Source organism: Lucilia cuprina, chromosome 3, assembly GCF_022045245.1.
Source record: "Lucilia cuprina isolate Lc7/37 chromosome 3, ASM2204524v1, whole genome shotgun sequence".
Lineage (NCBI taxonomy): Eukaryota > Metazoa > Arthropoda > Insecta > Diptera > Calliphoridae > Lucilia > Lucilia cuprina.
This window is the reverse complement of record NC_060951.1, coordinates 23,475,786-23,492,176: the sequence shown is the minus strand read 5'-3', so window position 1 is coordinate 23,492,176 and position 16,391 is coordinate 23,475,786. Positions and strand designations below refer to the sequence as shown.

Genomic DNA, 16,391 nt, shown 5'->3' with positions numbered 1-16,391 from the left:
CCCCCTTTCAGGTGTCATAAACATCCAACAGCAACACGCTGCAACTTTAGCCCAACAACCGTATGGCGGCAGTCCACAACGTCGTTTCCTATCCGAAGGTGAACTAGTACGCCAGGGTTCTGGACCATCTGGGACGGCAGGCGGTGACTTGTCCTATGCCCGTTCAAATAACACTGTAGATAATATACGCGAATTGGCTGGCAGTCCACAGCGGGGCGTTTATATGTGGAAAGATACATCACCCGGTTTCCAAGGTAGCTCTGGTGGCGGTGGTATTGGTGGCATGATGCCACCGCCATCATCAATGGGAGGCATCGGCAGTAGTGCGGGCACTATGCCATCAAGTATGCAGCATCATAGCACCGGAGGACCTCAGTATATAACAGTCAGCGGTGGAGCACAACAGGGTCATCCTTTGATAATGACTCACTCGAGAATGCATCAAACGCAGCCAGGAATACATGATTATCAACAGCAGCAACATGCGGTATTTCATCGTTCCAATCCAACTAGTCCCACAACATTACCCTCTGCCTCACAGGGACCACCGGTTTCGTCGTATGTTATGCGTTATGGTAATGCATCATCAGCGGCTTCCTCCTCGCAGCCACAACCCACAAGCTATAGTCAATCGATGGGTGGTGGCGGCGGTATTAGTGGTAATATGACACAATCGGTGGCATCGACATCACAAGGTTATCAACCGAAAATACATGGCGGTGTGCCAGTGTTTCCCCCCAATCCCCAAGGCATGAATTCCTCCAATACCCAACCATCACCACAAATCAAACGCAAACAAACCCCCACACGACCCATGTCATTCGTCAGAGCACTCGAAATGACTGATTCGATGGAAATGCAAACGCTTGAGCAGCAGCAACAGCAACAACAACACCATCAACATCAGCCACTGCAACAGCAACAACAGAATCGCAACAATGGTGCCATAACAACCGGTCAAGGTGTAGCTGGTCACATGATGGGTGCTGCGCGCGCTAATACCACCACACCAACCCCCGACCGTGCCAGTGTCTATGACATGAACTATGAGATTTCCGTATAACCCGTGCTCGTACCCGTCGTTGTAGCACCCGCCAACGCCTCTGCAACGACCCTACATAACGCTTATGGACATAAGAAATTATTGGCGGCAAACAGCAGCTGCAGCAGTAGTGGTGTTGGTGGAGGTAGTACCAATAGTGGCTACACTTTAAATAAATATAAAACTCATTTGAACCAACATCATCACCCACTTCATCATCTTCAGCAGCAGCAACAGCATTTTAGTGGCAGCAATAGCAGTGGTATGGGTGGTGGTAGTAATTGCAGTAGTGGTGGTGGCATTGGCAGCGGTGGTAGTAGTGTTATTGTTGGTGTTGACGTTGGTGTTGCCGCTGCTGTAGCAGCAGCTACCGCCCCTGCAGAGCCGGCTGCCTATGCTTCCGTGGCTGTGGTTAATGCCAACTCTACAAATGGCAATAGTAGCAATAGTGTAAGACAACCAAATAAAAGAAAATTTTCCACTTTCTTTTAGTCGAAAAATACAAATCCAAAACGAAAAACTCCACTAATTGAACAATTTCTTAACATTCATATTCTCTTACACTATTTAACCCATTTTGAAAAGTTGAAATAACTAAACTCTGCTCTTTCAAAACAAAATAATTAAACTATTTTCAAACAAAAGAAACTTCAACCAAAATGTATATAAATACGAGTATATAATTAAACAAATTAAATTGTCTTTTAGTTTATAAATTAAAAAAAAAAAAACACAAAAACTCATTTATAGTGTAAAACTCTCCTTTACTCTCTCTCTCTCTGTCATTTACACAATCTCCTTTATCCTAAAACATTTACACTCCTACATTTATCTAAACACATATAACCCACTTATACATATTTACATATACATACATACGTATATTTTATCTAAATTATCACAAATTATTTATAACAAACATAAATAACAATTTGTATTTTAATCCTTATTATTTTATAGGCAAACTCCCACCCTCTGCCCCTCCTTTTCTGTCTAACCCTTAACAATTCCTCTGTTAACTGATTCCTGTTTCTGCTCTTGTAAATTATTAAATGAAACAATTTCATAATACTTTCTTTTCTATCTACACTTAATTCTAGAAGAAAATAATGGCGAATATTAAGGTGTTATTTTTTGACAATTTAAAGAAATTGTTAAGTTTTAAGGTTTTTTGTAGCAAAAATTTAAATTGTATTTAAACAAAGTGTTTTAGTAGAATGTTTACTTTCGTAAACTTTATTTACAGCTCCCCAGATATTTTAAGTGTTTGTATTATAATTTTACAAAATCATAAATTTGTTTTTATATATATAAATGTCTTTAAATGGTTATTGCATGCAATTTTTAATTTAAAAGTTTTGAATTATTTTCTTAAAATTTGCGCTTTTTTAGAAATCAAAATAACATACATTTAATGGATTGGCTAAAGACAAAACAGGAAAATTTATCAAATTATATACCTACCTATCTGAAATAAAATAGAAAATTGTTAACATATTTACCAATCTCATAACTGTACTTAAAAATGCTTTCTGCATGTCTTGTTTAAAGAAAAAAGTTTGAAATCTTGTAAAAATTAAATGAACACCAATAAAGCTTTAAAGGAGTTCTGAAAAAAGAAACATGTTTTTTTATATGTAAAAGAAAATACTTTAAATAATATTGTTTGTATACATAGATATTAAAAAGCAAATATTTAATGTTAAATAAAACACCTAAAAGTATGCTTTACAATTGTACAATTCCCTTGATTGTTCTTTAAAAAAGCCACCGAAATATTCGTCATTGTTATTGTTTTAATAATTCTACTTCTATGCTCGTTAGTTTTGTTTTTAAGTTAATTAATTTTATAGTTCTTAAAGTTAAAACAAATTATTAGTAATGTGTGTTTATTTTTTTTAATTTTTAAATAAAATTAACTCTTAAGCATTTATTAGTTTTCCTGTGTTTTAAAATGATGTAATAATAATTGAAAATATTACTCTTCTGCTATTTGATTAATAAGTTATAATTCTTCCATTAAACAAAATATTATTTTAATAATTGAATTCTTTTAATTTAAGTTCTTTTTTATTATTTAAAAAAATATTTCGTTTTTAAAACCAATTTGTGTTTATTTTTAAAAGTTAAATATTAAATTAAGTAAATATTTATCTATTTTCGAAAAAGAAAAAAATACAAATAAAATTAGTTTTTTTTTATTTTATTGTTATTCCTATTTTGATAATAAAAAAAAACAAAAACTAATTGCAATTTAAGTCCATCCATTTCAAAAAAATTCAGTTCTTTGAATTGAATGAACTCTTGTAAACAGTAAATAAAAGAAAATTAAACAAACATTTAATTATACTCCCAGTGTTTTTAGAAACAAAAACAAAGGATGCTTAAGATATTCCTTTATATTTATTTCTTTTTAAAATGTTGTGTAATAAAAATAAATCAAAACTTTTAAGTAAAACAAAATAAAACGTCCCTTGTTGTTCGTTGTTATTGCAGAAAGAAAAAATCATTAAACATTATTAAACTTTGCACTTGTTTTAGTTAAATATAGTAAATATTGAAGAAAATGTACTCAGTACTTGATTGTTATCAGTTTGGAAATGAAACGATTAGACATTTTTATATAAATTTTCCATAAATAATGATTTGGGTAGACCCTTCGGTGATTGCCAGAAGAACCTGTCTGATAGCATTGTTGTCTTCCTTAATAGAAACATTTTCTCGTCATCAAAATAAATGCTGATGTCAATTGTATGCAGCCTGTAAAGTGGTGCGTTTTGACAGCTTTTTTAAGCCTGATTGATCTTTTAATTGCACTCCGGATGTCCAATTTTGTTCCACTTATTATGATGATGTTGACGGTATGTCACGAATAATGTTATCATCTTTGTTTTCGTTGTCGGTCGAAATATTGACTGGTATTACAGCATGATTGTAATCATTCCCGTGGTGTTTTTTGTTTTTTGCCAAACTAATAAGGGATTGAGAAACTTCGAAGGAGAAAGTGGTTAGTATTCTAATCTGATAGACAAATGGTCATGGTTTCGTTTGTCACCAGAGACACTAGTAAAGGAGTGTACAGCAACTCAATTCGAAGCACCGTCACTAAAATAACAACCTACAAGAATGAAGTTATAATCGTTATGCAGAATATACGCAATCGTAAAGCAATGAAATAAAATGAAATTGCTTCTTCTTTTTCTTACAACTCCGTTTTTTTGTTGAAATACCAATTTTGCAATAGTTGCGTAACTGAATGCGAAAACGTAATCGATGATATGATGAATAGTGGTGTAAATAACCAACCCTGCATTTTAATTCAAAATTTTCGTGTTTGTCCATTTTGGTATTCTGCTATTTAATTCGAAGCACCGGAATAAGGGAACAAAAAGTTTGCTATTGATTGAAATAACTCAAAATTGGTTTGTATTCGCCAGTCAAAAGTTCATTCTGTTCAGAAATACAACTGAGGAGCAGTACATTCTGAAATGTATTACGGAAATATATGAACATTCGCAATTAGCGTCTGATTTGGAAAACAGCGCCCTTGTATAACTGTACTTTATGTAAAGGTACAGTTATGCATCGTGCTGTCGTTTTACCTCAAAGTGAGGTTATGTTTCAACTGATTGAGACCATAGAATATTGATACCGTTTATACCCTGGTGCTCAAGTAAATGGGGTATATGTTCAATTTGCCTATTTCGTATTGTTATATTCACCCCTATCGCCAATAGAAGTGAAAATTTTGTTCCCTTGAAATTTTCATTTCCCTCGAAAAATTGCTATTGTGAACTTGTTGTGTACAATTCATTCACAATAGTTGATTTTGTATGGAACAACAGGGTAATTTTTTCACGACAAAAAAGTGAACAAAAAAAGTGAAAATTAAACATATTTCACGTGAAATGATGATTGGCGATAGGGGTGATTATGATAAAATTCAATTTTAAAAAATCTGTTACCATCTACAAAAATGTATATCATAAATATTTGACACAAATGATTTAAATATTTTGAATTTTAAATTAAAACGCGTTGTAAATAATTATTTTTCCAGATCGTGTAAAAAAGAAAATGTATAATTTCAATTTTAAAATATCACACATTGTTCAAAATAAAAACAAACTAATAATCAAATGAAAAATTCTGAAACTTGCCCACAAGTAAAGTAATAATCATCTAAAAATAAGAACCCAACTACTATGTTCCACCACAAGTTTCTCATTTAATTACAAAAACTAACGATGCACGGTTTTATAAGGATTTTTGTTTATTTTATATTAAAATAATTTCTCAGTTACAAGAATTTTAAACGGTCCCAGAGTTTTTGATAATACTATTTATCAATTCACAATAAAACAAACTATGCAATTTAAAAAAAATAAACAAAATGTTATAATTTAGAAAAAAAAATAATAAAAAACGGCTTTAAACAAAATAAAATAAAAAATAGTTAATTAAATATAATTTTCAAATACATTTAGCAAAAACCAATAGGATTTAAATAAAGTGTATATTAAAAATAAAAACTATTTAAATAAAAAAAAACTAAATATTTAAAGCCATACAAAAAGAAAAGTATTTTATTTCAGTTTTTAAAACTACATTTAAATGTTATAAACAAAAATGGTATTGAGTAAAAAGTTTTAGTAAACAATAATAAGATTTTTTTATACCAAGTTTAATATTGTATAACAAACAATCCTATGTATATCATTTTCTTAATTTTCTTTAAATTTACAAAAAAAAAAAAATATTTTAATTATGGTAACCTATAATGTATGTTACATGTATTTTTGTGTAATTTTACAAATATTTTTTTAAGTAAAACTAAACTAATATAAGAAATTTTGAAGAAAAAAACATTCGTTTTATAAAAAAAATATAATAATGAACAAAAAATATTAAAGGCACTCAAAGTCTACTTTAAAACGCCTTCTTCATTCATCCATTTGTATGTAAATATGTAATACATTTAATATTAACATAATTTCAAAGTAGAATTTTGAAATTATGCTGAGTGTGTCATAATAACTCGAATTAAATGCCTACTTGTTTTTTTTTTTGAAATATGTTGCTTATAAAATTGTATTTCTTTTCCATTTACATAATTTCTACTGGAATAAAAAATATAACTAATGCCCATTTTGTCGATGTATTGCTATGCAAAACTTTTAAATAAAAAAGTTGATTCCTTTTCGAAAGCTGCTTATAAAAACGTAGACAATCAATCAATTTCTGATATGCAATATTGGTTTCATTTTATTTTTAAGTGTTTTATAGTTCACTATATTTTGCAAAGATTTAAATATTTTGCTAAAATTTTTTAATTTGTTGGTAATTAAAAATCACATAATTTGTTTTATATACCGTTTATAAAACTTTTGTTTATTTACATTGTATAAGACCTTAACTCTTAGATTCTAAAGTCAGTTAAGAATATCAATACATTTTTATTTTAGCACAATGCGATGTGTATACGTATAAATTGAAAATCAATCTATTATTGTATCCACCATCAAAACACATCGAAATATTCTAAATATATGTTCGGTCCTTATTAAGTATCTATTATTCTAAGGGCGGGTTTCTTACTACTCAGTTAAACTGGCCAATAACACTCAGTTAAACTAAGATAATAAGTAACGTTACTCTTTACTGTAAAACACAAAACATATATTAAACTAGGTTTAAACAAACAATGTAGATTATCTTTATCTGAAAACCCCGCCCTAAGTAACTTTACTGCAGTAATCATGATTACTAAGAGCGGGTTTTTGAGTTGAAAATAAAATGCCAATTAATAATAAGATTTATCATTTTTGCTGTTTTTGAGTACAAGATTCAACGCAGAAAACGTCACTGTTGGTTATCAAAACGATGCATGTTTTATAAAAAAGAAGATTTAAAACAAAAAAAGCATTTTATTAAGTCCACATAATTTATACAAATCTATAAATCAAACATTTTAATATTTATTTTAATAAAAATTATATTAATATTTTTGGCATCAGCTGTTTACACTTTTACATTTCTCGCTCAAGTTTAAACCACCTCTATTGGACACTTAAACTAGCAAACAAAATTAGCTGATTGAATATTTAAAAACAACTTTCGAAGATTAATTTAATTTAATCCCTAATCTTTCACCTAAAGATTTGCGCTAAAAACACAAAACAAAATTTAAACATAAGTTTAAATTTTCGTCTAATATTGAATGAGGTTTTTTCTTAATTTTACAGGTTTTAAAAAAGCTAGGCGAAATCGTTGACCGACGATTTCGCCTAGCTTTTTTAAAACCTATTGAGGTATTTGTATATATCATGTTAAATGGAAAAATTGGTGTCCCATTTACCCATATTTACCCAATTTTTCTATTTTTTCGGGTATTTACCCCTTTCCCATCTCTAGCCTAGCACCTATAAAACAACCAGCACAGCCTTATAGCCACCTTCTATCCATTCGTCATAAATAAGTTTTGCAGGAACCGAAATATCTTTCCGAAAATTTATAAGGATCGCTCCATAAAAGGGGTCTCGTTAGGGGGAAGGTCAACCCCCTAATAAAGCCTTTTTCAGAAAATTACTTTAACAATAAGGGCCATTCTTTAGATGAAAGATTAAATTTAATCTTTAAAAGTTGTTTTTGAATACTCTAAGCTAATTTTAAACTTGAGCAAGAAATGCAAAGTGTAATCAGCTGATGCTAAAAAATTAATACAATTTTTATTAAAATGAACATTCGAATGTTTGATTTATTGATTAGTATAAATTATGGGGACTTTCCAACATATTTTTTTGTTTTAAATTTTAGTTTTCTTATTACATTTACAATAACTTTCTTATTTTTTATAAAACATGCATTGTTTTGATAACAAACAGTGACGTTTTCTGTATGACTACACTGCGAAGTTTAATCTTGTACTCAAAAACATTAAAATCAATTTATTTTTAGATCTAATTATTAATTGGCATTTGATTGCCAACTTAAAAATCCGCTCTAAGTAATGGTTTAAATTAGAACAATTCGAACCAAATTATTGATAAACGTTTATGAATAGGACTCTTAGGCCGGGTTTCTTACTCCTCAGTTAAACTTGGCTTAACTTGCTGTTAGATTAAACTCGGAACAAATTTAGGCGGACTTAAACCGATGATTGTGTTTTTCAGCTTTAGATTTAAGTTCAGTTAACTTTGTTAGTATTGACAACTTTTCACTCAAAAACATAAACAATGAACAGCTGTTTTTTGCAAACAAAACTTTTGTAAAATGGAAAATTTTGGAAAAATGTTAAATAAACATTTAAAACAAAAATAAATAAAACAAAACAAATCAGAAAATTGCAATTTACTTAAAATATTAAGTTTTTGTTCTTCTGTTCATTGTTTTATTGTTTTTGTTAATTATGTTTTCTCACTTATAACTTGAGTTTAATTGGCCAATTACACTCAGTAACTATACTGATAACTGAAAAACACGAAACATCTATTAAACCCGGTTTAACCAAAGAATTAAGATTATCTCTATCAGTAAAACCCGCCTTTAGTATATAAAACATGGTCCAGTAATAAAATGCAAGAAATCTATAACTTTATATGAAAACATTGGTAAATGAACTACAAAGATTAAACTAATTTTCGAACTCAGTATTTTGTACAAATCTTTTGTATATTTTTATTAAAAAATATTTAAAAAATGTTATTAATATCATTCCCCCATTTTCACAATGTTTAGTTATTTTTTAACTTTAATATTAACAGTTCTCATACAAAAATTGTCTTTATTGGAAAAATAACTAAACGATAACTGGATGTGGTGAAAATGAGGGTAAGTAATTAAAATTTACTTTTAAAACAATAATAATCGGATTACTTTTCCGTTTGATCCATAAGTTTAAAGCTAACTGTAAGAATCAGTTTTTATATTTAAAAATCTGTTGTCTGTAAAGTTTTTGTTATAGTTCTAAGGACTTTTATTATTTAGAAAAAAGAAAGCAGTAAATACTAAAATTTGATTATATTTTTTCAAACAGTTAAACAACTTCAGGTTTTTTTTATATGCATATGCATTCTTTTTAGTGTGGAACCAATGTTAAACTAGGACATAAAAACTATGGCCTAGAAAATATTTAAAATGAAAGTTATAAACAGTTCTGTGTAAATCATTAATTATTAACTTGTCCTAAAATTTCGATGATGAACGACTAGTTCTATGGAATTTTTATTTAGAGTATATGTTTATTCAGTTTAAAAGTTGTTCATATAAGATTTTGTGTTCATGCCTCAGTTAGAAATCGATAATTTTTGATGGGATATGAAATTTTGAATATGATTGCTAAAAGATTGTAGGAGCTTATGTTTTGCTGACTCCAAGGAAATTCTTATTAAAATTATTTCTTACATACTTATACGGACCGATATCATATTTTATTAACTCTATACTTTGTTATAACCATTTCTCTGCGATTAAATAGGCATGTTACCATATGGCACATCATCTAAAATTAAGTTTCAAAATTACAAAAATATAAATAATTATAATAAAAAATAAACTAAATTTAATATATTTAGTTAATTAAGATTGTGCATAATTTTTAGTAAACTTAACAGGTATATAAATATTTAACATATAAAACAAAAACAAAATCATAAAATTTAAAGAACAAAACTATTGTAAATTATTTATTAAGCTAAAGAGAAAACAAATCAATTGAAAATAAGTTGAATAAATAAAAATTTAAAGATTTTTGAAGAAAAAAAAAAAAAAATAAAAAACAAATGAAATTTAACTTAAAAATAAAAAAATATATATATTAAATAAATGTATAAAACATGTATGAAATTGAGAAATGTTTTATTCTTTAACTAGGAAACCGGAACCTAAATTGATTAATTTATGTAATCTTTTAGTTTGGTAATATGTTTTTCCTCAAATTCATTTTTCGTCCTTGTGCACAAATAATGCAGTTGAGTTTTGAAGAATATAATAAAAGTCGTACAAAATTTTAATTTCAAATAATACAAAATTAATTTATTTTAATAATCGTTTAAAAGAAATCCATTTCTAATCGTGGTTCTCCCACAATTTCAACATTATCCTCGCCCTTGTCAACACCAAAATGTAATTCTCCACCACGTTGATAGGCCCAAGACATACGTCGAGAAGTGAAATATATACCAAGATTTCCCTTGGTATCAATACTAATTACACCAGCAGTTTGTTTAAAACGTTCTGTCATTTCATCCAGCACCTTAACAGTGGCCTCTTGAGCACTCAAACCAAACATTTCAGTCAAAGCTAAAATTCTAGAGGCCACATTATAGCGCATAATAGTTTCACCATTACCAGTGGCCGAGACACAGCCTGAAGCATTGTCCGCATAAGTACCACCACCCAAAATTGGTGAATCACCAATACGACCAGGCATTTTACCAGTTATACCGCCAGTAGAGGTAGCAGCCGCCACATTACCATAAGCATCAATAGCAACTGCACCTACGGTGCCAGGTGAACCAAAAATTTCCTCTTCTATTAGTCTGCTGCCATTATTAAAACTATTTTTGAAATTTTCCAAAGCCTTTTTAGCGTTTTCTGTAACTAAAGCTCCTTCGGGTAAAAATTCAAAACCTTCTGCTTTAGCATAAGCCATTGCGCCCTCTCCAGCTAAATATTTATGTCTGGTTTTATCCATTATACTGCGAGCCAACGATATGGGATGCATTATATCCTTAGCTACCGATACACAACCTGCATTCAAGTCATAACCATTCATAATGGCAGCATCCATTTCTACATCACCCTCCCAAGTGAGAACGCCACCATAGCCAGCATTATAATTTGGATCTGATTCTAGGTATTGTACAGCTTGTTGTACAGCATCTACGACATTGCCAGTGCTTTTCAAAGTTTCGTAACCAATACGGGCAGCCAATTTAACACCATACTTTTTAATAGGTATAGTGGAATCGGATATATCTCCCGCACCACCATGTACCAATACGGTGGGTATTATATTTTGTGACTACAAAAAGACATTAAATGAGTTATAGTCAGTTTAAATAATTTATAAGTTAAAGTATTACTAAACGTATGATTAATATTAATTACGTATAATATTACTACTATATAATTAATAATATAATATAAAAAAACTTCATATATGTTAAAAACTCACCGATATTTGATTATAAACACCACATAATATCAAAGACACAAGAATGTACTGAAATAGACAGAAATTTTATTAAAATATTTTGCATTTCCTACGCGTGATTAAAAAATGGCAACAATATTTTTAAATAAATTGGTGCGAAGTGAAACAAAACATCTAAATACATACATATTTCCCTAATTATTTTTTGTACACTCTATCAAAATAGATGATTTTGTTACTCCGTTTTTTAACAGACCGAAATATACTCCATTTTGCACTCGTCTTACATTTTAAGACGATCTTGCCTTGACATCTAGTTCGACCGAAGTCCGCTAGACCCTAAACGGGAGGAGCTAAGGGTGGACCCCTTATCTACCCCCGTTATCTACAAATAATGTATATAGCTCTGTATTGAAAATCGACAACATCGTTTTAACTACGGTTCGAAAGGGATTGGAATTTCTCTGAAATATTAGCCGTTGATCAGAAATTGTATTTCAAAAGGACAAAATAGTCGAAAATAACAATATTTATTCTCTGAATAACATGACCTGCAGCTTTCAAAATGGAAAATTTCATTAATATTACTGAAATTAATCAATTATGCGATTTAATCTAAATAATTTTATTTTCATTCAATGTTTTTTATTTTACATTAACTAATCACTAAACGGAGAAAGTCAATAAACGGCTTGTAAAACGCACAATAAACAATTTTTATTTTCACTTCTTATTATCGCTTTTAATTAATATAGTATTTATGTATGTGTAAAGCCGTACCTTTAATTGCCGCATTTTTTAAATGTTCAACGCAACGGTCAGTTCTATACTGAAAACAATATTTATTTTAGTTTATTCTTGCAATAAATAAATTTACGTAGTTAATCATTACGGCCGAAACCATTTCGTTAAGAAATACAGTGATAACTTATCAGCGATAATATATGGTATTTAATTTAATTTTTAAGTTATTTAACGAAAAATTATTAAGTGCATTGAGGATTTTAGCTGCTGGGTAATTTGATTAAATAACCTTTTCGGAAAATTTAAAATTTTTTAATTTAATCTTTATCTAATCTATGAGATGAAATTTTTGATTATGAAAATTCATCAAAATAACAAATAATAACACAGGACAACAAAATTCGAAAACCAGATAACCCAGCGCTGAATCCGAATTTGTCCTCAGGATTTCTCCATTACATATTTTAGACGCTTTATAAAATATGTCTATCTATCTATCTATCTATCTATCTATCTATCTATCTATCTATCTATCTATCGATCTATCTATCTATCTATCTATCTATCTATCTATCTATCTATCTATCTATCTATCTATCTATCTATCTATCTATCTATCTATCTATCTATCAATCTCGCTATCTATCTATCTATCTATCTATCTATCTATCTATCTATCTATCTATCTATCTATCTATCTATCTGTCTATCTATCTATCTATCTATCTATCTATCTATCTATCTATCTATCTATCTATCTATCAATCTAGCTATCTAGCTATCTATCTATCTATCTATCTATCTATCTATCTATCTATCTATCTATCTATCTATCTATCTATCTATCTATCTATCTATCTATCTATCTATCTATCTATCTATCTATCTATCTATCTATCTATCTATCTATCTATCTATCTATCTATCTATCTATCTATCTATCTATCTATCTATCTATCTATCTATCTATCTATCTATCTATCTATCTATCTATCTATCTATCTATCTATCTATCTATCTATCTATCTATCTATCTATCTATCTATCTATCTATCTATCTATCTATCTATCTATCTATCTATCTATCTATCTATCTATCTATCTATCTATCTATCTATCTATCTATCTATCTATCTATCTATCTATCTATCTATCTATCTGTGGGGACAAAATATATACTTTACCTTTATAAACTTTTAATTTTTATTTTTAAAAAATATTAATTTGTAATCATCCTAACATTGAAATTTGAGTTTAGAAGTTTTGTAGTTTTTTCAATAAATAGTTTTTCAATTTCTTTTAAATTTTTGATAAATAAATGTGTTTAATTATCCACATTTAATTGGTGACCCCGATATTTTAATTTATTTCACATAAATTGCAAATAAAATGTCTTCTCCCGTGGCAACAGCTTCTAATACACAAAATGCTTCATCAAGCAATAATGGAGATGGTTCAAATGTACATATTGCCGCTTCAAGTATTCACAAACTTCCACCTTTTTGGAAGGAGAATCCTAAGCTGTGGTTGATGCAAATTGAGTCCATATTTGGAATATCCGGTATTACGCGTGATGAAACCAAATTTCAGTATGTTATTGGCAATATTGACTCAAATTTTTTACCACACGTTTCGGACATTTTGGAATCACCTCCATCTGATGGTACTAGTAAGTATCAAGCTGTCAAGGACCGCTTAATTGGAACATTTTCCGAATCTCAAGAGTCCAAACTTCGACGTCTATTAAAAAGCCATCAATTAGGCGATCAGAAACCCTCACATTTTCTTCAAGTTATGAGAAATTTAGCATCTGGCCAACTTAATGATGCACTACTCAAGACTTTATTTTTGGAGCAATTGCCTGAAGATGTCAGGTCAATTCTTGTTATAAGTCAAGTAAGTGATGTTAGCGCATTGGCACATCAAGCTGACAAAATTATGAGTCTACGATCACCACAACTTTTTGAGATGAAATCAACTCCTGACAATCCTGATATTTCTATGTTATGTCAAAAGATTGATGCATTAGAAAAAAAATTGAATAATTTTTCGCGTGGACGTAGTACTGAGCGGTACCAAAATAGAAATTCTTCAGCTTCTGGCAAAGCAAGAAACCGAAGCAAATCTCGTAATAAAGATTGGTGTTGGTATCATAACAGATTTGCTGATAAGGCAACAAAATGCAACAAACCTTGTTCTTTTTCAAAAAACTAAAAAATCATTCGAATATTGCGACATTTTCGGATGATCGGGCTTCCTCATGTCGCTTATTCATTAAAGACAACGTATCTAATAAATGTTTCCTTATTGATACTGGTGCAGATGTATCAGTCATCCCTCCTACCTTTCACATGTCAACCAAAAATTCACAATTAGGAATTAAAATATTTGCTGCTAATGGTTCTCAAATTCGTACTTTTGGTACTAAAATTTTGCATCTGGAAATAGGACTTCGTAGAAACTTTTCGTGGAATTTTATTATTGCCGATGTTTCAAAGCCCATAATAGGATCCGATTTTTTAAAGTATTATCATCTACTACCTGATCTAAAAAGAAAAGCCTTGATAGATGGCACAACATTACTACATGTTTCAGGCAAAGTTTTAGAATCACCATCTCTAGGAATCAGAGTATTAATTCAAGATGACAGCGTTTATAACAAACTTTTACTAAAATATCCAGATGTCTTTCAAGCTACAGCAATTCCTGGAATAAAAAGTCAACACAATATTTACCACCATATAGAAACTACTGGCCCACCTGTTTTTGCTAAAGCTCGTCGTTTAGATTCTAATCGTCTTCAAATTGCAAAGAAGGATTTTGAATTTTTACTCCAGTTTGGTATTATTAGACCATCAAAAAGCAACTGGTCAAACCCGCTTCACATGGTGCCTAAGAAAAATGGTGAGTGGAGATGTGTAGGTGATTATAGGTTTTTAAATAAAATAACAGTGCCAGATCGTTACCCAATACCATTTATAACTGATGCTAACGTTAATATTGCTGGGTGCACTGTATTTTCAAAACTGGATCTCGTTCGAGCTTTTTACCAAATTCCTGTATATCCTGATGACATTCCAAAAACTGCAGTTATAACTCCATTTGGATTATACGAATTTCTCAAAATGCCGTTTGGACTAAGAAATGCTGCCCAAAGCTTTCAAAGGCTGATGGATGAAGTTCTTCGCGGTTTGCCTTTTGTCTTTGTCTATATAGACGATGTACTTGTTTTTTCAAAATCAACAACTGAACATCTAGAGCATTTGAAAATAATCTTTGATCGGTTTCAAGAGTATGGAATTGTAGTAAATCAAGGTAAATGTAGTTTTGGTAAAAACGAAATCGATTTTCTCGGATTCCAAGTATCTTCCGATGGGATTCGTCCTACGCGTAGTAAAATTGAAGCAGTTGAAAATTTTCCTAAACCAGGGACAATCAAAGATTTAAGGCGCTTTCTTGCAATGATCAATTTTTACAGACGTTTTCTTCCTCAAGCCGCCATCGAGCAAGCACCACTAAACAACCTGTTGAAAAACTCAGTTAAAAATGATAAACGCCCTGTTCAATGGTGTAGTCGAACTGAAGAAGCTTTTGAGAAATGTAAGTCAAGCCTTTCTAATTCCACTTTACTTTTTCATCCTATAAGTGATGCCGAATTAGCTGTAAAAGTTGATGCATCTGATTTTTCTATTGGTGCTGTATTGGAACAAAAAGTTGGTAATGATTGGAAACCATTATCGTTCTTCACAAAGAAATTAACGGATACTGAAAAACGATACAGTACTTACGACAGAGAATTGCTAGCAATTTATGCTGCCGTTAAATATTTCCGTGACTACGTAGAAGGTCGAGAGTTTTCAGTATTCACCGACCACAAACCACTTATTTTTGCATTTTCTCAAAAGCCTGAGAAAGCAAGTCCACGCCAGCTTAGACAATTAAACTTTATTGCTCAATTTACAACAAATTTTAAGCACATAAAAGGTTCTGAGAATGTTGTAGCTGATACCTTTTCAAGAATCGAATCAATATCTCTTCTGGATTATGATGAGCTAGCAAGATTACAAACTGAAGATGCAGAGCTTCAAAATCTCTTGAATTCTAACACATCTTTAAACTTGCAACTTGTTTCCATTCCTGGTACTAAAATAAAAATATTTTGTGATGTTTCCAAGAACAATTTCCCTAGGCCATATATTCCAAAAGACCTAAGAAAATCAATTTTTAACGGATTACATAATTTGTCACATCCTGGTGCTAAAACCTCAACAAAGCTCGTTACAGAACGATATATTTGGCCGTTTATGAAGCGCGATTGCAAATACTGGGCGAAAATTTGTCAAGCTTGTCAAAAAGCCAAAATTTCTCGCCATACCAAAAGCCCTATAGGAGATTTTCCTTTGGCTACTCGACGTTTTGCTGAAATTCATATAGATTTGGTTGGTCCCT

General features: G+C 30.3%; 3 protein-coding genes across 3 annotated transcripts in view; 2 read left to right on the top strand and 1 right to left on the bottom strand.

Annotated features, from left to right (window-relative positions):
• Positions 1-3,106, top strand: part of LOC111684118 (palmitoyltransferase ZDHHC8) — a 106,850-nt gene extending 103,744 nt beyond the window's left edge. The window contains exon 10 of the mRNA XM_046947189.1: positions 12-3,106. Coding sequence (XP_046803145.1) covers positions 12-1,063 — 1,052 coding nt within the window. The 3' untranslated portion in view covers positions 1,064-3,106. The remainder of the gene's footprint in view (positions 1-11) is intronic.
• Positions 3,107-10,047: 6,941 nt separating this feature from the next.
• LOC111684123 (probable isoaspartyl peptidase/L-asparaginase GA20639) lies at positions 10,048-12,087 on the bottom strand. Its single transcript, XM_046946847.1, has 3 exons — positions 11,979-12,087; positions 11,220-11,267; positions 10,048-11,066 (listed from the first exon to the last, which is right to left on the bottom strand). Exons 1-3 carry the CDS (start codon positions 11,991-11,993, stop codon positions 10,092-10,094), a joined length of 1,038 nt encoding a protein of 345 aa, XP_046802803.1. The 5' UTR covers positions 11,994-12,087; the 3' UTR covers positions 10,048-10,091.
• A 1,244-nt stretch (positions 12,088-13,331) lies between these two features.
• On the top strand, positions 13,332-14,156 carry LOC124418977. Its single transcript, XM_046947020.1, has one exon. It carries the CDS (start codon positions 13,332-13,334, stop codon positions 14,154-14,156), a length of 825 nt encoding a protein of 274 aa, XP_046802976.1.
• The last annotated feature ends 2,235 nt before the right edge of the window (positions 14,157-16,391 follow it).